The 27737-nt window shown below is 27.5% G+C and overlaps 2 protein-coding genes across 5 annotated transcripts in view; both read left to right on the plus strand.

Annotated features, from left to right (window-relative positions):
• Positions 1 to 9755, plus strand: part of LOC107437668 (uncharacterized) — a 44385-nt gene extending 34630 nt beyond the window's left edge. For both annotated transcript variants that reach the window (XM_087160962.1, XM_087160963.1), the window contains 3 exons: positions 18 to 148; positions 1809 to 1965; positions 9683 to 9755. In XM_087160962.1, the coding sequence (XP_087017088.1) occupies positions 18 to 148; positions 1809 to 1965; positions 9683 to 9732 (338 nt within the window). In that variant the 3' untranslated portion in view covers positions 9733 to 9755. The remainder of the gene's footprint in view (positions 1 to 17; positions 149 to 1808; positions 1966 to 9682) is intronic.
• Positions 9756 to 20021: 10266 nt separating this feature from the next.
• LOC107437685 (short-chain dehydrogenase/reductase family 16C member 6) overlaps positions 20022 to 27737 on the plus strand; it is a 66300-nt gene continuing 58584 nt past the window's right edge. For 2 of the 3 annotated variants that reach the window (XM_016049768.5, XM_016049783.4), the window contains exon 1: positions 20032 to 20643. In XM_016049768.5, the coding sequence (XP_015905254.1) occupies positions 20188 to 20643 (456 nt within the window). In that variant the 5' untranslated portion in view covers positions 20032 to 20187. Of the gene's footprint in view, positions 20644 to 27737 lie in introns of all 3 variants that reach the window. The other variant, XM_016049773.5, reaches the window with a different exon arrangement.

Consider the following 27737-nt stretch of genomic DNA (forward strand, 5'->3'; position numbering starts at 1 on the left):
GAATGTTATTTTTGCAGGCTTAGACTTCATTAAAGAAACACAAAATGAAGCTGGTGATTTGTACAATTGTTTTCTTTGTGGAGCATGCACATCTTCTTATGATATTATTGAACATCTTATTCAACCAAAGCATAAAGTTAAATACTTGGTTAGTTTTCTGATTTTTCTCACTGATTGTTTGTTAAACAATTTTTCAAGTATAAAATCCATGAAGAAATAATTAGTTAAAAGGTTCTATCTAATTTATTTTCATATTGATATTATGTACTACACACCTCATTTTGTTCAAACACCTTTTTTTTTTTAAAGTTTAGAATGTTATGGTTCTAACAAATGGCTCTATAACCCCTATAAAGTTATGATTAGAAAACAAATGTATGATATAGAGATCAGGTGTTTTAATTCATATCTTTAGTTCAATTTTGTTTTTGCTAAATTTTAATCACTTTACTAATTTAGCCAAATCTCTTTTTTTCACTCGGAAATATTTAAAAAAACCAAAGTCTGGTAATTAATTTCTTTATAAGGCTAAGTGAAGTGTAATATGCTTGGTTTACCCAATTTTTTTAAAAAAAATATTTAAATAGTCTGCTTATCAAAATATTTATCCCTTCACTTGGCAATATACAGTAGGACCTCAACATTCAAAAGTACTTGGGACAGTACCTACTTCGGATAAACAAAATATTTCAATCATAGAGGTAAATTTTTTATAATTTATTTTAATCAATAAATTCTCAAAATGAAGTGTTTTTTTAAACATGGTATATGCTACTAAATTGTAATTTGATAATGTAAAAAGTCTCATTTTTAATAGGAATATTTTATTTTAAAATTTGCTTTCACTTTTGCAATGAAGAGTGGTATTAACCGGTTTATATTTGCTAGGTTTCCCCTGATTCCATTTGCACTTTAAAATATTTTTCTTCCACAGATAACGTTACAAGCATCCTTTCATTAGAAATGGAAGCAATGTTGGTCAAACTACACTGTTTATAGCAGGGTGCGTAGCATTTTTAAAAAGCCCTTAAAGGTGCTTTTTTTTTATTCGGGGTTTGTAAAAAGTGCTTAATTTTCTATATTTTAAAAGAGATATTTTCTTTGCTGGGTCATTCTAAATTACAAAAAATGCATGATTTTCACAATGTTCTCCACAATATTTATCAGAAACTAGTTATTTTATCACGATTGTGTAAAGATATTGTAAATGTGTTTGAATTTTATTGATTTTATGTTTATAAATTAAGAACTTCAAACGAAAGAAAAAAACAATTTTTATTACTGCACAGATCCTAATTATGATTTTTTTTTTTTTTTTGGAAAGTGATAGAAAATATTTTTTGAGAGCTTAAAAGGTGCTTATTTTTTTAGAAAAATCTGGCTACCCACCTTGAATAAGGGAAAGATAAATTAAGTTACAAAAATTATCTAAAGCTATTAAAAGATAATTCGAGAGTAAAAATAATATGAATATGTGACAAAATTTTCTTAAATATACTCACTTTAAAGAATTTTATTTAAAATTGAAGCATGTGAATTGTTAAGGAACTCTAGTACCACATGAAATTTTCCATCATATATTAATAGATTCTGAAAGATTTAAATATTTTGAATGAAGACATTAGATATTTTAATGAAAATTCTATTTTTCAGAGTCTTTCTGCATCCATGAACTGATCTTCACTTGTTCTTGTGGTTTTGAATTTAAATAACACCCTATGAAAATGTATATTTATTTTTTAACACGACATGGCAACTAGTTGTGGTCATCCTTTCTCTAAGTATGAAATAATTATTCTTATTTCTAGGAGACCCTAAATGCAAGAGGGTGCGAAAACTTTATAGAAAATATTAAATCTTTGTCTGATGTCTCTGCTCGTTCTAAGGAATGTATGATTGATGAAGAATGCCGTAATGCTTTACAAAAATATGGGGAAGGCAAAGTTGCTGTTTATAGATCTAAAAGTAAGCTGTTATGCCTTACTTAATTATAAAATAATTTCATTGTTAATCTGGGATGCAAACTGATACACAAAATGTTAGTAATTTCTTCAAAGTTCAGTTTCGACTAAGGGAAATTTTTAACAAATTTTAGTTTTAAAAGTTTTTAAGAGGTTGTCTACTCAGAGGCGTATCTATGGAAAGAAGCGCCTATGGCAAACCTCTTACTGGCGCCCTTACTAAAATATTAAAATTCTTTTTTTTTTTTATCCAATACAAAATAAAAGCATTGTTTGAAGTATTTAACTCTTTTGACAATATCACAAAAAGATTGAATTGAATTTTTAAAAAAAAAAATTGAGAAATAAATAAATATTAAATATAACAATAAAATTATCTCTTTTTAATTGTTATGCATTCACGTGTATTCGAAATCCTCATCGGTAGGAAGTTAAAATACCTTTTTTATCATATTTATAGAAGATTCTATTGCGTTTTTTCAATTGTCAATAAAAATTACGTATTGGTAACAGAATTACGTACACACAACAAATGTAGCTCTGAGTTAAAGAAGAACTATAACATAACCGGATGATTACTCAACATTTTCAAAATGAAAACTGAAGGAAATTGATTTTTTTTTTAAATAATCACGCTTTGCTAACATCAAAATAAAATCATCGCGATATAATAAATTCATTAAAGATTACAGTGTAAATAATTACGATTTGTTATGATAATTACGAATAAAATAGCAACAATAAAAAAATAGATATATTTTGATTAGTTTATTTACTGTTCAATAAAATAAAAAAACCGATGCTCTTAATATAATTACGTTTTACAATCCTTATATAAAAACAGATAATAAGAAAAAATATACACACAATTACACACAAAACAAGACTTAATAACGACAATAATACATTTTTTATTGAGAAATAAATTAGGGGAAGTTGACGATTAGTTTTAAGAATATCTAGAAATAATTCTTTTGCTAACAGTAAAAAAAAGGCAAAAAGTAAAAAAATAAACCAGAATACATTCTAGCATATTTAATTAAAAAAAAAAATTATGAAAAATTCTCTTCGCATCACAATGGAACAAATTAAAAATAAAGCAAAATATTAAACAAATTTGAATTATGAATTTTAGACGTTCAGTGCGCAAAAAAATAAATAAACGGACCATCCTGATAACTTTTGATCTAATGATCAGATCTTCACTTTCTTCTCATCTCAATGGTTCAAGGGGTGACTTAAAATATGATAATTAATAGGTGCAGGTATGATATTTTATGTTACGAAATCAGATACTAAAACGTACTTTCTCTGAAGTTTCTGTTTATACATGCCATTTTTTCGACGGATTTGGATTTCTGAATCCCAAAATTTAGAGGGTAATCGCAATCTGAGAAGTACCTAGAGAGATTTTCAAGCAAAGTGAAAAAAAAATTCTGCGTAATTATAAAGGTCGTTTAAGTTGTTTTTAAGGAAAAAGAAAAATATATAAATCATTGAAATATTCGAGAAGATGACTTTTTGCATCTTTATGGAAATACATTTCTAAATATATTCTTAAAATAAAGATAATTATTTAGTGAATAAATATTATTGTGATTATCACTTTATTGATAACTTTTTCTTTCAAGTTACTAAACTGTTGTAATGATTGGATTATAAACTACACATTATAACATTAATATTATTTTGCTACCATTTTACTTTGATTATAAGAAATAAATATAATATATAAATGGAGGACACTTAATAAACCCATTTGAAAACAGTATACCAATTTTTTTCAAGCAATGTGATATGGGATGATATAAATGTAATGTAAGTAACATATATTGTAAAACACTTGAAAATTAAAAGAATAGTATTTATATAAAATTAAAAAAAGTAGTATTTATTTTATATATTTTTTATTTTAAAAAAAGGGAAGAAAATGGCAATGTGAAAAAAAAGAGAAAATATAGGAGAAAGATTTGCAAAATTTTGTGGCCGAGAAATAAGGAAGAAGTTGATTCAATTTCAAAGTCAAAGACAGTTTGATAAATATTAACTGAATATAATTTAAAAATTCAGAACAAACATGTCTTTAAAAATTAGAAGAAAAAATTTCAATTTGTAAGTAGAAGGATTATTGCAATTCGCATTTAAAGCATTAAAATATAACTAAAATTGTGAGTGAATATACTTCTGTAACTTAGAGTACAAAAAAAAAAAAAAAAAAAAAATGCCAACAACTGACGATATGTTTCCTAACCATTCAAAGGAAAAAAAAAGATCAAACTTTTACAAGTGGTTAAATTCAAAATTTATCTATTAATAAATAAAAAGAAAAGCATGTTACTTTATGAATGTTACTTACATACTTATAAACAAAAAATTATTTACCTATCGCAATAAATTTTCAGGAAATTTAAAAAATTATGTCCCCAATAACATTTGAAATTTTAACATTTATCTTTTTTTTACTGCATATTAGTTTTAATAAAAGCATTAACGAATATTTAATTATACAATGTATAATTATTACTACAAAAAATTCCTTGTGCATGTTAAATGTTTTTTCATATAAAACAGCAATAATAGAAACTAAAAAATATTATAAATTCTAATTTATAAAATTAAAAGGGGGGAGAGCCAAATGTCCCTCTCGATCTATATATAGAGAGAGATGCCAACTTGCTCTGTTTAATGGGAAACTTTTTTCTAGTGGTAACAAAATTTATGTTTTGTTTCTTGGTTTATGCAGATATACAATTATTTAATTATTAAATTTGATATAAAATTATTTTTTAAGCCACTACCTATGTATAATTCGAAATTTCGTGTTAAACACAATTTCATTCCAGTTATCTAGTTGTAAGCATTTTAAATTTAACCAAAATTATCCAAACGTTTGCAAGCTTTGGTCTTTAACTTTCCACCACTTAATAAAATATTTCTGAGAAATCTTAGCAGTTGGCATCCCTTCACATAGACATCATTTCTAAAAAATATAACGAACGCCTATAACGCTAATTAATAATTTATGCGTAATACATTTATTTAAATATTTAGGAAATGATTACTTACAATCAAGGAAAAAAATCTTACCACTTAAATAGTTGAATGAATTAAAACCTATCTGAAAAAGCTGTAACCTATCAAATTAGATTATAAAATTCCAAAATAGACTATAAATATTTATTTTCTTGAATTAAATTTTGAAATAACAACTAGAACGAGTAGAATTTTTCATAGGAGCGTGAACACCTAACAACTTACAATTACATCTGTCTTTATTTTTCAAAATAGAGGGGTGTACTACCAGACAGAGGCACCTCCCATTTTTAGTATTTCACACTTTTGTAGAGTTGATTTCCACCATGGATGACAAATATTTCCTGTTCTGGAAGGATTTACACTAATTTACAGCAGGGGTTCTTTTTGAAATCTATTCAACAGATCCCGAAAACGTTTTTCAAAGAGATTTTAACCCCTGATGAAACTGAAGATTTACAAGCATGAGACACCCTATGGATTTTACATTTCTCTGTCCTCTGGTCATCAGCGAAGATCTATCTCTGCCTGAAGGGGTTCCCTGATTAATTGCCTTTTTAGAACGACTACAATCTTGTAATGTGATACGAAGAGGATGAACAAATTCTTTTCTCTTTGCTTGTGGTAGTGAAAAAATAAAGAAAATAAAAATTTATTCAGGGATCATGGATTCTCTGCATTCTGGTCTTTCTCTTATCTTTTCTTGTTTAAGAATGGGGGACTTCTTCAAAAGAAAGAGTAAAGTTACAGTGGAATGCACTATGGGAGGTCTCACTTTCCTTTAGATAAGGAGAAAAAGTTTCTTTACATTTCTCACCCACTTTTGAACATCCTAAAATTCGTTCGTTCGCCTTTCATTTTCTTTTAGTCTCTTATTTTTTTTTTTACTCAATTTTTTCATATAGATAAATATTTTAAATTTAAGGATTCAGCTTCTTTATTATTGTTTAATTTTAACGTATGGTATTTTCAAATATACATAAATAATATCAAATAATCTAAGTCGAAAGCATTTTTTTAAGTAAATTATTTTAAACTGAAATGAATATCAAATTAAACTATTCTAAATAAAAATCAATAAATATTTTTAGGATTTGTATTCTTTTTTTATTATTGAAAAGTACATGATTTTAAATAAATACGTTATGCATTGACGAGGAAATTGAAAAAGAAGAAAAGAAGAAATTTGATATATCGATATATTTACTACTCAAAAGCTATAACATCATACATAGCACAGGCTATATAAACTATATTAATATTAATTAGTTAATTATTATATTAATTAGTTAATTATTTCATTTTTATATATAACCATGATTGTGCGTTCTAAAATAATCACACTATCACTTATATACAAAACTCACTTTCTGTTGTTAATTTTCACAAACATGAAATTAAAGTGAAGCAGCATGTAACGGTTTAATTATAAATTAAGTTTATTATTAATTCAGAACTTTAAATTGTTTTACATTAAACACATTAAATGTATAGAATATTTTTGATTGATTATTATGAATAAAATAATAATGTAAAATAAACTAAACACTACGTTTTTCAAAGGAGTGGAAGCAAACCGATTTTGACACAAAAAGCGAAATAGTTGAATTAATAATAATAATAAATGCGGTAGATAATAAGAAATCTTTTATTAATTCATGGAGAACTGTCTTAGGTTTCTCAACATTCTAGGAGATAGAAGAAAAAGAGTTGTTTGTTATTTTTATTAATTACTAATTTCGTTTATATACTGAATTAACCTTTTGTATTCTCCATAAAAATTGGTTAAAGTTCGATATTTTTTTTTTTTTTTTTTTTACGTGAATATTAACTTGACACCCGCAGTGAAAATAGTTTTATTAAAAATTTAAAAAGCATATTCGAAAACATTACGTAACATCCGGAAAGTTTGAAAATAAAATTAGGCTATATTTTATAGATTTGAAAGGGAATTTTTAAAAATGAAATACGAGGAATTATTTTAATTTTCCTCTAAAATCGAAGAATACTTGATTAGTCTTAAAAACATTCACAGAGTTAATTGAAAAATTTTGATTTCCACCAGATCCTCTGCAAAAAGTGTTAAATTTTGCAGTTATATACATTTATTTATTTTTGTAAACTTTAGTTTTCTTTAAGAAAAATATTTCATTTATTTATATTGATCTTCTTAATTATATTTAAGGAGTATTCAAAAATATAAGTACTTAGGGCCTCTGAGGTTCTTAATCCGGCCCTGGTGATAACTTAAATTCTTTCTATTGCAGCTTTGACTTGTTGTGAAGCAATGATAAGCTTCATTTTCGGAAATTTTAAATGCATTTGAAATTATATATGTGGTTAAAAGACTTTTAGTAAAAGGATTTTGATGAAAATTAAATGGGAATTATTTAGGAAATTTTCTAAAATTAAAAATATTTTAATTGGAATGTATCAAAAAGTTAGCAACGAGAAAATAATTATTAAAAATTAAGCATTATCCTTTAAATTATGATTTTATAATTAAAATTTTGTTTTTGCCGAAATCGTCGTAAATATAACAGCAGAAAGGACAAAGATATTTTTTTCAGTTACTTATTTTAGTATTTAACGTGAATGTATTCATGAACATTAAGAAATTATATTTAACCTGAATTGTTTGACGCTTGTTACCTACTTTGTTTTACGATTAGCGGTTCCCTTTCATACTTCACTCTCCCAGTGACAAAAATAGTCCCTCAAAAGACGATGTCTTCTTTTTGAGCCCACATGAAATGGTTAAATGTTGTATACTTGATTTTAATTCCCCCTCTAACTAACTCTCTCTCTGTATATATATATATATATATATATATATATATATATATATATATATATATATATATATATATATATATATATATATATATATGTAGGTTTCAATACCATAGTGTAACAACTTCGAACATTACGTCATTCACCATCTTGTAATATTAAAGGAAGTTGCATCATCCTCTTGACATTGAGAGGCGCCAGCCAGACCAGAAGGGGAAGTCCCGAAGGGAAACTCCCGAATTTATAATTAACTCTTAACTTTATACCATAGAACAATCTAATTCTTAGTCACATGCAATCCGGAGACCACTGCGAGAAGGCCCCATGTCACTGTTATATCGTTCTAACCTTTTATTTCTATTAAATTGTTATGTTTATTAAATTATCGTCATCATTTACTCCTATGCTGCACTATCTCCCACATATATATATATATATATATATATATATATATATATATATATATATATATATATATATATATATATATATATATATGTATATAAAAATTTAAAAAAAACACTCAATAAAATTTTTAAGTAAAAAAATCGTTGATGTTGATCGATTTTGCGCCTTTTTGAAATAATGCGCCCATGGCATTCGCCATACTTGCCATACCCTAGATACGCCACTGTGTCTACTTTTCAGGATAACCTAAAAATTAAGGGAAATTTTTCAGACACTGAAAGTTGGGAAATCAAAAAAAATCAGGGAAATTTTTAAATTTCGTAGAAAGAAAAATTCTGGTTAACAATTTCATTTTTAAAATTACATTACCAGAAAAAAATGTATGGTAAAAACAAAGAACCTTGATTAATTAAATATAGAGTTATGGCTAATTGCCCTCATAATGGAAAGAAAAAACAATTTTTAACTGCATGTAAAATTTTTATTTTGACTTGACTTAACTCATTCCGCAATAATATGGACATAAATAGTTCTGCACCAAATATAAATTGTTTTGATGTACCTTGCAGTTTTGAAATTTTTCTGCTTTGCGGGATGAATGGTAACCACTGTTCCAATTTTTTTATTTTTAATATCACTAATTTTAGTTACTTTTCATCTACCTTATTAATTATTTCAACGTTTCAATTTTTTTTATGCATGAAAAAAAATTTATTTTTCAGTGTAAGTTCTCGCCAGCAGGAAAGATGCTCAAACAATTTATCCCATCAATTTAAATTTGGTCTAATTTCATTTAGCCTAAAAAAATGTACACAGGAAATATTTCATTTAATGGGATAGCAATGTTAAAAAGTGCATGAAAGGGTATAAGTCTTAACATTCTATTTTTTTATACATAAAACCATAATAACTTTTAAACTATATGTCCTATCTCTAATGTGATGTTATTCAATTCAGCTGACAAAATTGAAAAAAATACCTAATGTGTTTAGAATGAAATATTTAAATTATTTCTCCCTTCCAAATTTTGGTAATCAAATTTGTACTACATTTTGCCACTGACTAAGAGGAGGGTACATAACAGTTTATCGCTGCGTAAAACCTTTCCTAATTCTAGCATAAACCCTATTTTTATTGTCATTGTCAGATGTCTGTCCGGACCGAATTTACTACTGTTTAGCGGTACCTTCACTAATTCAACTTTAGGAAAAACGGTAGTTTCACAAATTTAATTTTAGGAAAAACGGTAGTTTCACAAAATACTTTTTCTTAAAATTTTATTTTTGTATTCTTTAAGAAATGATAAATCCATATTCTTGCCATATTTTTGTGTTGGATTTTTAAATATAATTTTTCACAAATTATGTCTAAATTTTCACAAAATAGGTACCTCTCAGAAAAACCTAGACAGACCCCTGATAATAGTTTCATGTCTGTATAAGTAGAGCTTTAAATTTCTAAATTCTTGATTTATCTTCTTTTCGCAGACATCTATGCTTCATCATCCTATGCTGGTTCTCACAGCTCTCGTTATTAAGAAAGCTTAAAGAGTTTATAATGGTGAGTTGCATTAGTGTAAAGTATGTTATTGTAATTTAATTGCTGAAAATATTGTTCATTTTCCATCTTATTTTTCTTCTATATCTGTATATGTACTACTTATGCAATAGAAGGCATAAGAAGTTAATATATACTTTTGGTATTCAGTCATTTTTTAAAGAAATACTAAAACGATTTTTCTAACCCTAAGTTCACATAAATATGAATATTAATGAATTTTTTATCTGCATTTTACAAAATATGATCTCTCGAGTTGGATTGTCCTCTTTTCAATGATGATTTTTGTTTAAAACTTAAAAAGATATGTAATCATGTCACTTAATGACTTTTTTTTAAAAAAATTCTCACATTTGATTCTTCAATTCTGTTTGAACTTCATCTTTTTAATATAATTTTTTTGGATATGTTTAGATTTACCTTTTAATTATATTAATTTTGAAAAAAATAAAAGGTTTGTAATCTTTCACATTTTGTAAATTTTCTTTCAAAAATTGATTTCCTAAATTCATTTATAAATATACAATGACTTTGTTTTATTTATATTTCTTTTTGATCCGTACACATGTGTCTAGGAGCATAAGCACTTAGGTGCAGAAATTAAAATTTAGTCAATATTTCCGAGAACCAGTAACTTCAAGATAGAGTAGAATATCTATATAATGCCCTTTTGGCAGAATTTTTTTGGACTTTTCTGCAACAATTCTCTCTAGTACTAATACCTTTCTGAAAGACATTTTTAATCGTAGCAAATATATAGGTTACTAATTTAAAGTAAGAGAAGCCTTTACTGTTTACAGAAGAAGCCTTCATGTATAGAATAGAACAGTATATATATTTTTTAATTACAAACGAAAGAATATTTTTAAAATCTAAATATAAAAGAATACATATTCTAATATTATTGGCGATATTCTCCTGTTCTAAATAATATTTGTATAGTTAACCTTTTTTGAATTTTTGCTATTTGAAAATTTCTTCTTATATTATCAATCTGAAATTTGAGCTCAAGCCAGGTATTGCAGAGGTTTTTTAAAATCAGGCACATTTATTCAACATTAGATATGCGTGAAAAGAAATTTTTTCAATATAATTCTGCAGAAAGGGGAAAAAAAGCTCTGCAGAAAAAAATATATTGAAAAATTCTACAGATAAAAAACCCAGACTTCTTTGCTTTCCAAATAAAAAATATTTCTGCCTGAACTCTGTAATGTTCTGCACCAATGTCGCCGTGTAGCAACGATTCTGCCATGGGGTATAATGCAATTCTATACACCATACTAGTTGTCAGTGTAAACAATGAAATTCACAATTAAGAAATTTCTATGACTAAGCAAAAACTAGAAACATTTTTTTTACATTTGTTTAATTATTTGCTAAGGTTAAAATTTCAAAAGCTAAGCAAACTGAAGTTCACTTTATTGCTAGTTCTTAATGCTGCAGAAAATTTAAACTTTTTCTGTAAATAATTAAAATTTAAGTACATATTTTGTGTTTTTTAGTATTTGTAACTAAAAATTATTTTAAAGCATCTTAAGATTGATCTATTCCAGACAAATATTTTCTGTTTGCTAGGTAAGTTTAAAAATGGGTAAAATTATATATGTAATGCAAAATTCCATAAAACACAAAGCCCCAGGTTCTAAGGTTGAATAAAAATCTACTTTATTTCTAATCTGTACACATTTTCACTGGTCTATTTGCATGTCCTTGTTATATTAAAAAAATAAATAAAAGTTAATTTAAATTAAAAATTTCAATGCAGAGAATGTCCACAATTATATTGAAATATGTTATTTTTTTAAACAAACAAAATGTAGAGCAAAACACAAACAGTTGACATGAACCGCTAGTTCAGGGAGCCAGTGATAAATATTTTATAGTGGTGGTCCGAATAAAATTTCAGTGGCTCCGAACTAATGGACCACTGTTTATATTGTGCTCTTTAATTTAATTTTATTTCAAATTTGTAGCCTCAACAGTGGAGATTTATCGCTATGTCAATTTCTAAAGCTTTTAGTTAGTTTGGTTAAAAATTTAGACGCTTGTGCTTAATTGTAACATTTGAAAACTATACTATCATCAGTTCTTTTTGTTCCAGAAAAGAAATAGTCCTGTGATATCATCTTGTCATTTCACGAACAAGCTTAAATACTTGGATTACTGTATTCTTTATTATACTTAAGCATTTGATTGAGGCAACTTTATTCTTTTGTTGAAGATGCTTTCAAATAAAGTCTTCATTTACATAATTTTTTTAGTATTTTAAAAAATTGTTTTTAAAATAGTACATTTTATTTTCAATGAAACAGCAACAAATGTTGTTAATTTTATTTTTACTTATATTTTTGTTTTCATTCAGTTTTATTTTGATGCAGTTTAGTTAATTATGTTTATGGTGACTCAACAAGTTTTATTTTAGTTTCTTTTATGGCCTCACAATTTTTTTTAAATATTATGATAAGAATAAACAATAATTTTGTTTATATATTTCATTTTCTTTTATTGTTTAATGCATAGTTTAATAATTCCTATGCTGAAAAAGTGTTTTGTTTTATTATTGTTGAAGATACAACAATTTATAATTTTAGTTTGATGGCCTTTAGTGTCTCATAAAACACTTTAAGTATGCACTACTATGAATTTTTGAAAGTAAATAGTGTTGTGTATTTTCTTTTTCTTTAGTTGATTGCTATGTTAAAATTATATATTTTAGTTGTGTAATTTTTTATGGTTTTTTCCTTCTTTTCCTTTTAGAATAATAGTTATTTATCTCCATCATATAAAGATATACGCTTGGAGATTCTAAATTCGTCAAAAAGAAAAATATCACTTGTAATAGTCTCCTATAACTCAAGCATTTTTCTCACATTTTTAATTGTTTTCTTTTATTTATTTGAAATGAAAAACTATTGAAAACTGTGATACGTTTCACATCTCATTTTTGAACTGATTCGAAAAAGTCTTTTGATAGAAAATTATAGTTTTATAATAATAATACATAATAAACTTTCTTAAAAAAATATTTAAGCATTTTATATTGCAGTTTACACTAGCAAAATTTATTTTGTCATAAAAACTAAAAATTGGCCTTTTCGTTGTATTAATTAAATAATTAAAATTTGAATCAATGTATTAACAATTTAGTATTTTTATAAGAAGCCATTCTTAGAGTCTCTCCTCTCTTAATCATTTTTAAAGTTTGGTGTTAATTACCTAGTCATTAAATAATTTCATACTTAATTAAATAAATTTTTCTTAACACCGTTCAGAGTCTCTAATAGTGTTATATTGAAATATTTTTGGGATTGATATTGATTTATAAAAAGAAATTTCTCTTTTAACTTATTATCTGAAATAAATTTGAATTTTAAAATTATTATTTTGAGAAGAGGGCAGGAGATAGTGGTATTTTTTTGCTTTTTAAATTTTTCTGCTGTTAAGAATTTAATATAAACTTCTGTTCTTATAAATAACGCAATTTATAAATTCTGTATCTTTAATTACACATTAACTGAATAAGAAATGCTCAAATGAACGAAGACATAAAGTACAAGAAAGCTTCTGTGTTGCTCTCTCATCTTGACCCCAAAAAACCTTTACTGTTACACATATTTATGTAAACAAAACCCTTCATTGGTATTTTTTTTTTTAAAGTTAAACATTTAAACAGCATCCCTTTGATATTTTTAAATTCACAAATTTGGTGCTAAATACATTTACCCTGGCCATATAAAGGGTTAACTGTGATTCCACATTATTTTTATAATGTTTATTTATATTTCATTAAGATTTTTATTTTGGAGATGTTATAGATATTTTCCTCAGATTCTTATTTTTCTAAGTATTGTCTAACTGAAAAATATATGTAATAAAACATCTTGTATGTGCATAGTGGTTATTTTTCAAATCTTGTACACAGTGTTACTATAGTAATGTTCACAACTATAAGAGATTATAGTACTTGCCTAAACAAATTTCATCATCTAAACTGGGATCAAAAATCAAAAGGGTGATTCACTGGAGGTAAGATATAAGAAAAAATTCAAGAATTTTTTTGAAAACTTTACAAGCAATTGCCCAAATGAGTGACCACAAGTTTCAACTCAAGTTTCACATTCCCTTAGATCAGTGTTTCCCAAAGTGTGGTCTGCGTACCCCCAGGGGTGCGGGAACAGTTAGGGGGTACGCGTTCAAATGTGAAATATCTTGCAACAAACGAAACTTTCAAACAATTTTATTTAAAAACAAAGCTGGCCGAGAAAATTTACGATTAGATATTTTTCTATTTGCTATTTTTTGCAGAGTTAACAGTTAATAATTAGTGGTGTCGACAGCCAATTGTGATATTTAACTTTTGTGCAATTTTTTTTATCACAGCAGTTGTTATCGCAGCAAAAACAATATCATCCTTCTCACTGATGCAAATAAACTTATTAACAAAACTTTGTACCGAAAAAGAAGAATAAACATATTTTTTAAAAAAATGCATTCATTTTTTATTAGTGGTGTACAGCATTACGAAAAATTTAGAAAGGGTACTCAAAAGTCATAAGTTTGGGAAACACTGCCTTAGATGCTGAAAAACATTTCAGTTACGTGTATTGCACCTGTGATGCTAACAGTGTCCTCTTCAGATTGGATTGGGTCTCATAAACAATACTTTTTAGATGTAGGTTCTAGTAAAAAGAAATTTGCAGAACTAATGGAAGTTTTGGGAGATCAAGAAACCCATTCACCACTGCCAATCCATCAGTTTCATAAGGCTATTTCCAAGGCTAACAGAAGTATGTCATAGCTTACTGTTTGCTTTTCGACTGTACATTTTTATTCATAGCGAACTGAAGATTTTTTCAATGCGTGTAGGACCTCCTTTGGTGACTGAAATGTGATTACTTGCTACTAAAATAAGGATGATAGCTACTTTTTTTTAAAAAATGAGAAACAGCTGAAAAGCATCTATGTTTTAAATAAATCTTCAACTGATTTAAAATTAAATTTAAACCTATTTATTAACAGAAAATTTTTTATTTTATTATTCAGTTTTTGAGGAGTTAATTTTTTTTATCGTGCTATTTTTGCTAAATATATTTTGTTATATTTTTTAAAAAATGTTATTTTAATTGCTATTCTTACATGGATATAAAAAAATAAGTAGTAATTTTAGTAAGATATAAATATTGTCGAGCTATTTATATTTTATGTTATTTTAGTTATTTATATCGAGATATTTATATATATTATTATCGAGATTTTATTCGAGACACAGCTAAAAAGGCATGTTTAAGAAAACGAATCAAACTTGAAATACGTGTTTGAGAAAATGGACATAGCCCAAAACGCATGTTTATGTAAATGGACTCAGACAAATACAAGTCTGTAACCCAATCAGAATTTCAGGCATAAAACGTGCAGTATTTTGAATTCTCCATTAATTTTTTTCTCCCAAAATTATGCCAATGCACTTGTGCAATCAACAGTTTTTCAAAGATCTTTAAATAATAAACAGTTATTAGATTTTTTTTTCATAAGTAACTGTTTTTATGCAATAAAGGTGAAAAGTAATTTTTAACGTCATTCAAATCGCATTTCATCAGTTAAAAAGATTAGAATTTAAAAATTCTAAAAACTGAGATCTTATTTTATTGCTTTAAAGTTTTAAGCAAAAATTCATAGAAGTTCTAAAAATTATCGAATGTTATTTTTCCTAACCTAATAAAGGAACCCTTTTATTTTCTACCTCTTTGAAAGGTATTGTGCTGTCTAATAATACTACATCATTGTTTAGTACAAAAAAATATTTAAAAAACACAAATTAAAAATTTGACTTAGAATCCGAGATTGTAGAGACCTCTTAATTTATAACTTTTTCATATAAAATAAAATTGTAAAGCAATTTAAACTTATAAAAACTAGCTAAATGATATAACAATTTTAGAACATGTATGCTTGAACGATATAAAATTACCAACATAACTAACTCGTAAGAAAATGTTTTTCTCGCTGCAGTAGCAATATACAAAAATTAATAACTTATAAGTTCATATAACTGAAGAAAGTAGAGGGAAAAATATTTTTGTGTCATAAATTTCTCTATTACCTTAAACTTATTAATATTGTTTTTACAAAAGTCAAGGTCAAATAAATATTAATAGGAGCTTTTATAATATACAACGCAAATTTTTAAAAAATTATTTTTTATCATCGTGAAATTTTCCGATCTTAAAACTACCTCAGAAATTTTTTAATCGTCACTACATGAAAAACATCTGAAATTTTTTTAATCAAAAAAAAATTAGGGGTGCAGAAATAAAGTTTTTTTAAAAAAAAAAAAAAAAATCTAATGTATAAGTTGATGTTAAATATTTTGGCCGACCTTTGACACCTGGGCGGATAGCTTCGACGTAGATCATGACGTCAAGCATCATCCTTCCCAGCGTTATAACGTTGTCTTGAACGTAGATTGATATGTTTCTCGTCCAATTTTTATAGCTAAAAAATTCATTAAAATATATTAAGGAGCTGATTTGGAAAGAAATAAACGATTTGATGCAATAGAATCATTGATTATTAGTTTTGTAACACCCCGCTAGTGTATTCTGCTTTCTCAAAATTATAGAGAAATCCTCTAGTCGACTTACGACAGTTAAACATTTCTCTAGTTGGTTTTGTTTTGTTGTCTAGTTGGTAGAGCGTTTGCCTTCCAATGAGGCCAACCGGGTTCGAAACCCAGCGATGGCTGATTGATACGAATTCCGCATCCGGCTTGCGCTGACCACAGTGCTGACGTAAAAAATTCTCAGTAATAGATGGATCATGGGTATGAATCCCCTTGCCGTCACGCTAACCATGGGAGGTTTTCGTGGTTTCCCTCTCCATGTAATGCAAGTGCGGGGTAGTTTCATCAAAAAGTTCTTTCAATACTTGATCCAGGAGTTCCCTTGTCTTCTGGATTAGGTTCAAAATGACAAAGCTACGGAGTTGAACATTAGTAATCGTAAAAGCAAAAATTGGGTCGGCCGTTTAACGACGGTAAAATAAAATAAAAAAACAAATATCGGGCTATTAATAAATAAATCGATATATATTTTCAGTCGGACTTTGTTTCTGAAATTTTTTTTTCTTCAAATAGCTGGATAATTGAAGAAAAATTTTACCATTATTATTTTTTCTGCTAGCTAGGTCTATGCTGTTATTAACTTTTTTTTTACTGTGGAAAATTATGCGTCATAACTTTTTATTTTGTTTCCACATTTGATTGGATTGATACGCGTAAGCAGAACTGATGAATAAATTTGATTTTTGTGAAGGGATCGCATTTTCGTCGCCATAACTAAAATCAGCATTTCTTCACCCCATATTTAACTTTAAATCACATTGATTTATTGAGAACAAAGTTTTTTTTTCTTCATTTACTCTTTATTTATTCATTCACTATTTTTAAGCAGAAATGTTTAAAATTTAGTAGTGATTATAAGGGAAAAAATTTAGGAATCTAAAATGAAATATTTTTTTTAATGTCAATAGCAATATATCGTTTAAAATTAATTATAAAAAAATATCAATTAAATATAAAAAACTAAAAATCTCAGAAGTTTTTTAACTTGACCATCAATTGGGTTTAATGCGTATTCGAGCGGGTAATTTAGCTTAAACAATTTTTATTAAAATTTCAAATGTCTCCTTTCAAAATTTTGATCCTTCTGAATTTATTAATTTGTGAAGGAAAGATTTTTAACAATTCACATATTTCAAAATTGTAATATTTATATTAAATGTATTTAGCCTCCCCAAATATTGTTAAATAAAGTTTTAAGTCAATATTGTAAACTAATTATATTTTTATATCTAATTGTATTATTATATACTAACTATATATATAGTAAACTAATTAAATAATTAAACTTATTATTTTTATTGTTGAATAAACTTTTTATAGCTGTAGATTATTTCTAATATGATTTTTTTTTAAATATAATTTTATACGAAAAAAGTTTGTTTCGATATAAAAAAAAAAAAATATGGTGGCTATAAGGAAAAAAGTAGCTACCAGTTATTGGAGTTTACCGGCCACTGGCTGGTAACTGAAAATTAAAATTTTCTGGGCTAAAAAAATAATTTTTGTTTTTAGGTTCAATTAATTATTTAATTTTTCCTTTTCTTCTTTTTTTTAGAAAATTAAAAGTTTTAAATGATAAATTAAAGCTGATATTTAAAAATTAAAAGATTAATACTTTTGACCTAAAAAATAGGCCTTTTTTTAGCGCATTCATTAGTATGAAAGTCTTAACCATTAGGGGAAAAAATGAAATTATCTTCAATGTTTTTTTAAAAAAATGCAATTTTTATTGATATCTTTTAATGCATTTCTTAATAAAAAAATGAAAATGGTAACAACTATAAAAACTCTCATTTTTTTTATTTTAAAGATATTAAAGCTTAAACAGGCCGGGATAGCCTGGTTGGTAGGGCTCTGGGCCCATGTTCGTGGGTTTGAACCTCGCCGGCCGAAGACTGTGTTGCAAAATGGTGACTGATGCACGTTAAATCTGTCGAATCGCAAAGTTCTCCATGTTCCCATAACAAATCAATACCTCTGGGGTTACTGGATTGGAGATCGATCGTTCTCTGATCCAGGTCAAATTTACGATCTGTGGATGGATGTATATGGGCGCCGCCCTATAAACGGGTGTGACGTGTGTGTGTCTGAAGACGAATTCTTGGCCATAGATGGCTCCACTGAAAAACAAGAAACGCACCCTCTACCTTAAATTTGCTCGGTTTCACCGAGCAGGTTAGCTAGTGTGGCAAGTGACATTAGAAGCAGCAAAGCTTAAACAGCAAATTCTGTGATAGATCCTGAAAATCGTGTTCCGAAAATTTATTCTCTATTTTTTATTGAAACCCGTTATCTTATTAAATTGAGTGGAGTAATTAAATTTTAATTTTGTAGTAAAAAAATAAACGTAGACTAGATACATTTTTTTTTTTACGTCCCGCAGTGGACTGATCGTTAAGACACGGTTCCCAGCAGATCACCGAAGTCAAGCATCAATGGCTGCGGGTGGGTGACCACTTGGATCAGCCTGCGTAGGTACCGAGGGTGTGCGGTATTGGTCCTCGTTAAACTGTTCTACCGTAAAGTGCTCGACTTCGCGTGCAGGTCGTCGGGCTACCGAAGCGGGGTGCCATCCCCTCCGCAGAGGATCAAAATTGTGATGGCATGTCTTCGGATCATCCTCAGGGATGTTTCCCAGACCGTCGCCAATAACCCATTGTGCAGCTCTAGTGCGACGTAAATAAACAACAACAACGGATAATTTTTTTTATATCTGTGCTCTAAAAAAATTCTAACGAAATTATCTCTCGTAATTAAAAATTTATTCTCTATTTTTTATTGAAACCAGTTGTATAATTAAATTGAGTGGAGTAATTAAATTTTAATTTTGTAGTAAAAAAATAAACGTAGATTAGATAATTTTTTTTATATCTGTGCTCTAAAAAAATTCTAACGAAATTATCTCTCATAATTAAAAATTTATTCTCTATTTTTTATTGAAACCCGTTATATAATTAAATTGAGTGGAGTAATTAAATTTTAATTTTGTAGTAAAAAAATAAACGTAGACTAGATAATTTTTTTTATCTAGCTCTAAATCTAGCTCTTTATCTAGACTAAATAATTTTTTTTATCTGTGCTCTAAAAAAATTCTAACGAAATTATCTCTCATAATTAAAAATTTAGACTAGATAATTTTTTTTAAAAATCTGTGCTCTAAAAATTATAACGAAATTTTCTCTCATATTTAAAAATTTATTCTCTATGTTTTATTGAAACTCGTTGAATTGAGTGGAGTAGTTGAATTTTAATTTTGTAGTTAAAAAATAAACGTAGACTAGATAATATTTTTTATATCTGTGCTCTAAAAAATGATAACTATCTCTCATAATTAAAAATTTATTCTCTATTTTTTAGAAAATTTTCAAATTTAATTTTATTATAAGTCCTGCGTAATAAATTATTTAGAAAAAAGTTTAATTAAAAAAAAAAAAGATAATATTTTTTATATTAAATTGTACGAGCAAGCAATTTTTTTCTATAAATACATTAAATTTCTATTCACCGTTAATCGCTGAACATTTCATAGAATCCATAAATACTGGCATAGAACTGACAGATGTCAATTGCAACTTCCAGTGAAGCCTGAAAAAAAGAAAAAGCAATTTCCGTAAATATTGGCATCATTTTGGCGCAGTTGGCGGCTATTAGTTGACCTTCAGTCTGTGAATAGAAGAAGAGCAGTGAACGAGATCCTTCATCTCGTGGAGTGAAACGAAGAAAAAGAAACCAACCCACTGCAAACGTGGTGCCTTTTATGTTGAATCTGTTATAGAATATTTTATATTGGTTTTAATGACAATATTTTAATCAGACATGGCTGGTGCTGGAAAATTTTTTTACAATTTATTGTTGATGTTTTATTATTGGATCGAATCCATTGTATTAGCGTTCGTTCCTAAGCGACTTCGGTATAAAAGTATAGCCGGCGAAGTAGTCCTGATTACGGGAGGCGGTAGCGGAATAGGGCGTCTACTTTGCCTTCGTTTTGCTAGCCATGGGGCTAAAATTGTTGTGTGGGACTTGAACTTGGATGCAGCTCGTGAGACAACTAAGATGGTTCGAGAAAAAGGAGGTGAAGCTTTTGCTTTTCATTGTGATGTTTCAAAGCCTCAAAATGTATATGAGGCTGCAGCCAAAGTAAAAAGGGAAGTAGGTAAAGTGACAATTCTCGTGAACAATGCCGGTATTGTTACCGGAAAACGATTCCTTGATTGCCCGGATCATATGATTATTAAGACTTTTGAAGTGAATGCCATGGCTCATTTCTGGGTATGTGCTTTATTTTATGTTAATTAATTTGAGTTCATATATTAATTCAATATTATTCCACTTTTTTTAAAAATAATATTCAGTATACTAAATTATTATTAGAATAATATTCAGTATACTGAATTATTATTAGAATAATATTCAGAAAACTAAATTATAATTAGAATAATATTCAGTATACTAAATTATAAATAGAATAATATTCATTATAATGAATTATTATTAGAATAATATTCAGTATACTAAATTATAATTAGAATAATATTCAGCATACTAAATTATAAGTAGAATAATATTCATTATAATGAATTAGAATAATATTCATTATACTGAATTAGAATAATATTCATTATACTGAATTAGAATAATATTCATTAGGCTAAATTATAATTGAACAATATTTAGTCTTTTTTTAAAATTGGAATAGTATTCAAATTTTCAATTAGGATATTCCAATTCTATTCGGATAATTATCATTTCTTTTTATTTGAATTTTATTACAATATTCCTATATGCATAGCAATTAATTTTTTTAAACTTGAATTATTCAGTTTTGATATCGAAATGCTATTTGAATTTCTAATTCCACTTTTATTGAGCATTTGAGGCAAAAGTTGGAATTTTCTAATTGAAAGCTAACCATAACCTAAGTACAGTCTAAAAAATGGATCATCATAATATTTATAAATATTTTTTTTTAAAAAAAAAGATAAATTATTACTTTAAAGATAAAATATCTCATTTTTTATACCAGTTTAAAATTTGCTTTTATCCACGAAATTACAATAACGAATTACAATACTTACCATTTCGTTGCCATGGTAACGTTCACTGCTTGCGTAAACAAGTGACTTTCTCTTCAGATGACAAAGAAGGAAATTTGAGTTGTATCTTTTTATACATTAGGCCATAACTCTTAAGTTTTTTTTATATTCCATAGATTGTTTTCGAATGTTACAGTTAATAGAAATATCTTTTTATTTATATTTAGTATAATAAATAAAATTATTAATCTAACGTTTACAAAACTTTTATTTCCTTATAGAATAATATAAACGCCAAAATTGTTCTGATCTGTATATTATAAATTTTTACAAAATCTGCTTAAGCTGTGCTTTTTTTTCTTGTCGTTACTTTAAATTTTTGCTTTCAATTAAGAAAGACATTTCAAATCAAGGTACTTCTAACATACCAATTTATTCAAACTAAAGAAACCGGAATAATGCGTACATTGCATTAAATATTCCTAATTTTAAAAAAATGATTTTTTTTTAAAATTAATACGTTATTTTTAATATAAAAATGAAAATAATATAATACTGAAAATTTGTATGGTATACCAGTAATACTTGGTTGATTATCTATCGCAGTATTATTAACCGCGATATGTAATCCACGGAGAAAAAAAGCAAGCATAAAGTTGCAGGTTCTAAGTTGAATAACTTGTTTACATAAAACAAGCTAGACTATAAATTATCAACTTAGTTTTCTCAATGATATTTAAACAACTATCATTTGCGAACTTAAATGCGTAATCGTGTTATAGATAATTTTATTCCTCCTGGTTTATCAAAAACAATTTTCTCATAATGTTTTTATTTTTTCAAAGGTAATAATTTTGGGTATATCTAAGAGATTTTTTAGTATTTTACGTAATCATTGTCAGCAAAAATATGAAAACCAAACGCCCTCAGGTGCTTACGTAATATTTAAGAATTAATTTTTTTTTTGTTATTGTTTTTAACTTTTTGATAATTGTAATGTTGATAGTTATAAGATTTTACTTTTTTTTTTTTTTATACAAAAATATCTCTGTTTATTAAAACGCAAGATTTGATGCCACCGCTAATTTGGGTGTTCAACTTCACTTTGCATACTGTTTTAAGCGATAGATATTGTTTATACGTTGCATATTGTATCACGTTGCTTATTGTTTATGTATGACTTGGTATCTTGAAATGATGGAGTGTAGAAGAATACACAGGGAGAATGATAGAACAAAAAAAAATTGCATTCGGTAATTATTTTAAAAATATTAATGCTACATAAAATTTGTAGTAAAATATACCATGCTGGCTGCAAAAATACAACCACAGAGTTGAGATTTTACGTGCTGGAAGGTGCCATTTTTCTTTATGAACTTAATTAGAGCTCTTATAGAATTTAGAACTTGCGATTTTTAGAACTTTTTTGTGATTTTCAGAGCTTTTTTGTTTTACGTTACATTTTTTTTTGTTGTGCAAAAATTTTAATACTTGGAAATTGCAAATGTGTGTAGAAAATGTACTACGACTACGATGGAATAAGAATAAAATTAAGATTATAGGCTGGAGAATTATCAACTGTTAAACTTGTAGTAAAAAATCTACTTCTATCTCTGAAATAGCTTTTTTCATTTCTGAACATCCGCTCACGAGTTTTTCCTTTTTCGGAAATCAGCGCAAGTATGTGCTTTTTCGCGAATATTTTTTTCCCTTTTTTTGTTACTTTATGAATGAATTTAAATGAAAAAAATATGAATAAGTAAATATAAAACTAATAATAAAAATAAACTATTGAGAGATGAAATATTTCTAGATTTAAATCTTATCAGTTGTCTTGAAATTTTTAAAATTGTAAAAAATTTTCGAGAGTTGAAAACCGTTGCCAATTTTAACTTTGATATATAATTTTAGGTTATCGTTATATATTACTACATATCATTATATATCATTATATTTTAGGTTGTAATAAAATTAATTATTGCTTCGTATCGTGTCCTATATTCTGTATTTTTACGTTAAATATATTTTTTAAGTACAGTTGATTATTTTTCAAACCAGTTTCATTTAATTTTTAATCGTGACGTTCATATTGTTACGATTAATATTAATACGAAATTTTTATCGAACTTTAAGGTAAGAAAAATAAACAATGATGAATGAGATGAGGGGAGGATACAAATTAGAAACAAAACGTAAGGAAATTATGTAAGAAAATGTATTTTTTGGATACTTTTTAAAAAAAAAAAACTTAGCTTCACACTAACTTTAATTTCTTTGCATACCATAAATAATTTAAATTGATTAAATTAAAGCCGTTAACCTTTTATCAAATGCTTTAAAACTAGTTCTCGAAGCAAGAAAATTGTATTCCTCCGGTTTTTATCCCCCCCCCCTTTTTATACATTTATTTTTTACTGCAAAATTTAAATATTAGACTTTATATGCCCTTAAAAGATTATAATTATATGTGTATAATTATCTCAGTATATAAAATACTAAGAAACTCTTTCGTGGTTATTTTTGTGTTTTAAAAAAAAGTTGGTTTTGATTTTTTTAAAAGAGTGAAATACAGTTTTTATATAAACGAGTCTTTATTTCTATCTTTATTAAATTAGTTGATAATCTGAGAAAAACAAACCCTTTTTTTTTGAATAAATAAATACAATAAAAATATTCAGAACAATATGACCAAAATCTAAAAAATATTTGTGCAAAAGGAAAATTATGTAAAGCATTGTATGTTAGAATTATAATATATTATCTATTCATGTTAAATAAATCATGATTAAACTTCCTGAAAGTGTAAGAATTTTCGAATTTGAAAATATGTTGTTAAGAATACTTTAAAGAAATGTCCAAAAAAGAATGATTACTGATTAAATAAAACAAAAAAAATTTTCTTCGTTTTAACAAGTCATAGGTACCAATAATGTAGTAAAGCCAGGGGTCTGTTTAGAAGAAATTTGGGTCCGTTAAGGCAGTGTTCCCCAACCCCCGGTCCGCGGACCGGTACCGGTCCGTGGATCAAATGGTAACGGGCCGCGCATTTCATTGAAACTGAATTTAAATTCCTAGGTTTATACCAAAAATTAAAAATATCTGTGTTCCATTATTTTATTTATTTAAAAAAAAAGGGTTCCCGAAGGTAGTGACATAAATTTTTTAACGTTTTAAAACGATTACCCCCAGATGGAACCATCTCATTGCAAAGAAACAAGCTCAGGGTTCCCATTAATTTATTGTTCTAGTAAATTAAAATGTTAAATCACTTTATATTTATTTTTTGGTGTAACTGTATTTTATTTTGAAGGCATGTTTAAATACAATTAAATTAAAATTAATAAATCAAAATAATCTGAAATATAAACAATCAACGTCCCCACCCCCTCCTACGGGCCGCGGTAAAATTATCAAACGTTGACAGGTCCGCAGTGATAAAAAGGTTGGGGAACACTGCGTTAAGGGACCGGACCCTTCGCAAAATATCTTTTCATAGAAACGGACCCTTAAATATTTTTACTTAACAACGGACCCTTCACAAAATAATTTATCTTTTAATCGGACCCTTCACAAATTTGTTTATCTTTATTATTGTTTTATTAATCGAATAAACCCTTCCCAGGAAGGGGGGGGGGGAGAAAGACAGATGTAAACGAACTAAGTTTTGTTTCGGCAGACGTTTCTTCCTTTATCGTTCGAAATGAATATTCTGCGTTCAGCAGTATAGGCTAAATACCAAATTTATGTTGCATCGCTAATTAAGTAGCTGCAATTGCTGTTTATTTTTTAAAATTTAAATTTTTCAATTATAATTTTACAGTGTTGAGTATATTCTTATATGTCTTTAAAATTTAAAAACTCCTTGAAAAAGTTTTTTTGCAATAACGGACCCTATTTGCACAAATTCACAAAAGCGGACCCTGGTTGAAAGAATGTGACTTAACGTTTATTTTATATTCACAAATTACGAGTAATTTTTTTTAACAATTTTACCGAAACAGACCTTTCACAAAATGTCTGGACAGACCCCTAAAAGCGTGTGTTGATGTACTCAGGTAATTTCAGATAGCTTTGCTTTTAATTTAATTCTCTTATTTAATACTCTAACATTTTGTCTTAGTCTTGTTTTATACCCTAGCTTCTAAACAATAATATTTATTTTTTTCTAATTTATTTTAATTATGTAAGAGGCTGCGCTCCATTTTAGCTATCGCTAGTCAACTCGCGAAACTATTCTGGGGCTCAGATCTCGAAGCGATCGGTCAGCAGTTTCAGGGGGTTATTATTGAGCGACCAGGGATTGGGGTAAGTGCACAAAAATTATTAAAATAATTTTACTTAATGAAAAGAGACGGATTATATTTTATTTAGGCAAATAAATTTTCTTCTGACACAAAAATTTAAATTACAAAACCAATTTAAAATTGAAGAAAAAGGTTAAAAGTTTTTTTTTTTTTTAATATATATATATAAGAGAACGTAACCACTAAAATTATAGATTTACTGCAATTCACCTTTTCTTTACATAAAAAAAAAGAAAAAGATTGCTTTTGACATGAAATCCCTCGAAAACTAATGACTCCCTCAGTAATAAAATTTTTAACAGCCGATGCATTTTTTTAATCTCAAATATTTCTAAACATTTCACATTTAATCTAATTATCTAACATTTATTTTTATTAATTTCCATTAATGTTTTTTTCTCCTTTTTTTAAATATAACACCAGAACAATAAGAAAGCTAAATTTTGATTATTTTTCAATAATTACTAAACTTATTTCTATATAAAAAATATTTTTGAATGATTAAAAAAAAAATTTTTTTTATTCGTCCAAATCATTATTCGTTACATCCCTAGTTAATATACACATAACTATTACATAAACTAAAATGGCTTTCCTATTACTCCCTACGTAGTAGAGAAATGGGGACACTCCAGTTTTTTTTTTAATAGCAATATATTATTGTATTGCATGAAAACTAACTTTTAAAAAGAAGGATTGCAGATCTGAAATCAGTGATACATATATTAGTTGATTTATTATGAGATTTTCATCATTTAATAGTAAAATTCTTTGTAATTTTAATAAGAACAAGTCGAGTTCATTATGAACTCCCACTTAACCATTCCTGTCAATTGAAAGACTTCGTGTGAGGGCTTAGACTTTATAAGATTAAACTATTTCATTTTAAAATCCAGACATCGTGAAATGTAGAAAAAATAAGGTTCGTAATTCATCTACCTCGAATCATAATTTTGAGAATCTATTTTCGAGATATTATTTAAAGTTCAAGGCTCACGCATCCAGAAAAATATTTAATCTGATAAGATAGGATAGTAACCTTAGTTATGCCACTTTAAGTTCAAATTTGTTGTAACATTTGTATACGATACACTTAATATTATCAGATAAATATGTAAATGGTATTTATTTTTAATTGTTGTCTCGCCCTCGTGATGAGTTTTATGCTAGATAATCTAATTTATTATCGCTGTTTTTGAGATTTTTTATTCTGGCAAAACCCATTTGCAGTGATGGTACACATCTGTACGCGTGTAACAGTTCTAAAGGTCTTCACATCGAATTATAAAATTTCTCGAATTTTCAATCGGTACATAATAGCTCGCAAATAATTTTATTTTATTTTATTACCGTCGTTGAGCAGCCGACCCAATTTCATGGGTTTACGACTACTAATGTTCAACTCCGTAGCCTTGTAATTTTGAACCCAATCCAGATGACAAGGGAACTCCTCGATCGAGTATTGGGAGAAATTTGCCTTCGTGGAGGACTTTTTGATGGAGCTAACCCGCATTTGCATTACACGGAGAGGAAGACCACGAGAACCTCCCGCGGTTAGCCTGACGGCAAGGGGACTCTAACCCATGATCCGTCTACCACTGAGGATATTTTACGTCTGCACTGTGGTCGGTGCAAGCCGGATGCGGAATTCGTATCGACTGGGATTCGAACCCGGTTCGGTTCATTGGAAAGCGAACGCTTGATCCCCTGAGCCATCGCGGCTCATCGCAAAAAATTTTTTTTTTATATAACCGTCGTTGAACAGCCGACCCAATTTCATGGGTTTACGACTACTTACGTTCAACTCCGTAGCCTTGTAATTTTGAACCAATCCAGAAGACAAGAAAACTCCTGGATCAGTACCCCCAGAGGTATTGATTTGTTGTGGGAACATGGAGGACTTTGAGACTCGACAGATTTAACGTGCACCAGTCACCATTTACTACACGGGGAGTCTTCGGCCGGCGAGGATCAAACCCACGACCTCTTGAATATGGGCCCAGCGCCCAACCAACCAGGCTATCCC

This window comes from Parasteatoda tepidariorum, chromosome 4, assembly GCF_982258835.1.
Source record: "Parasteatoda tepidariorum strain Cologne lab strain chromosome 4, Ptep-v5.0, whole genome shotgun sequence".
Classification (NCBI taxonomy): domain Eukaryota; kingdom Metazoa; phylum Arthropoda; class Arachnida; order Araneae; family Theridiidae; genus Parasteatoda; species Parasteatoda tepidariorum.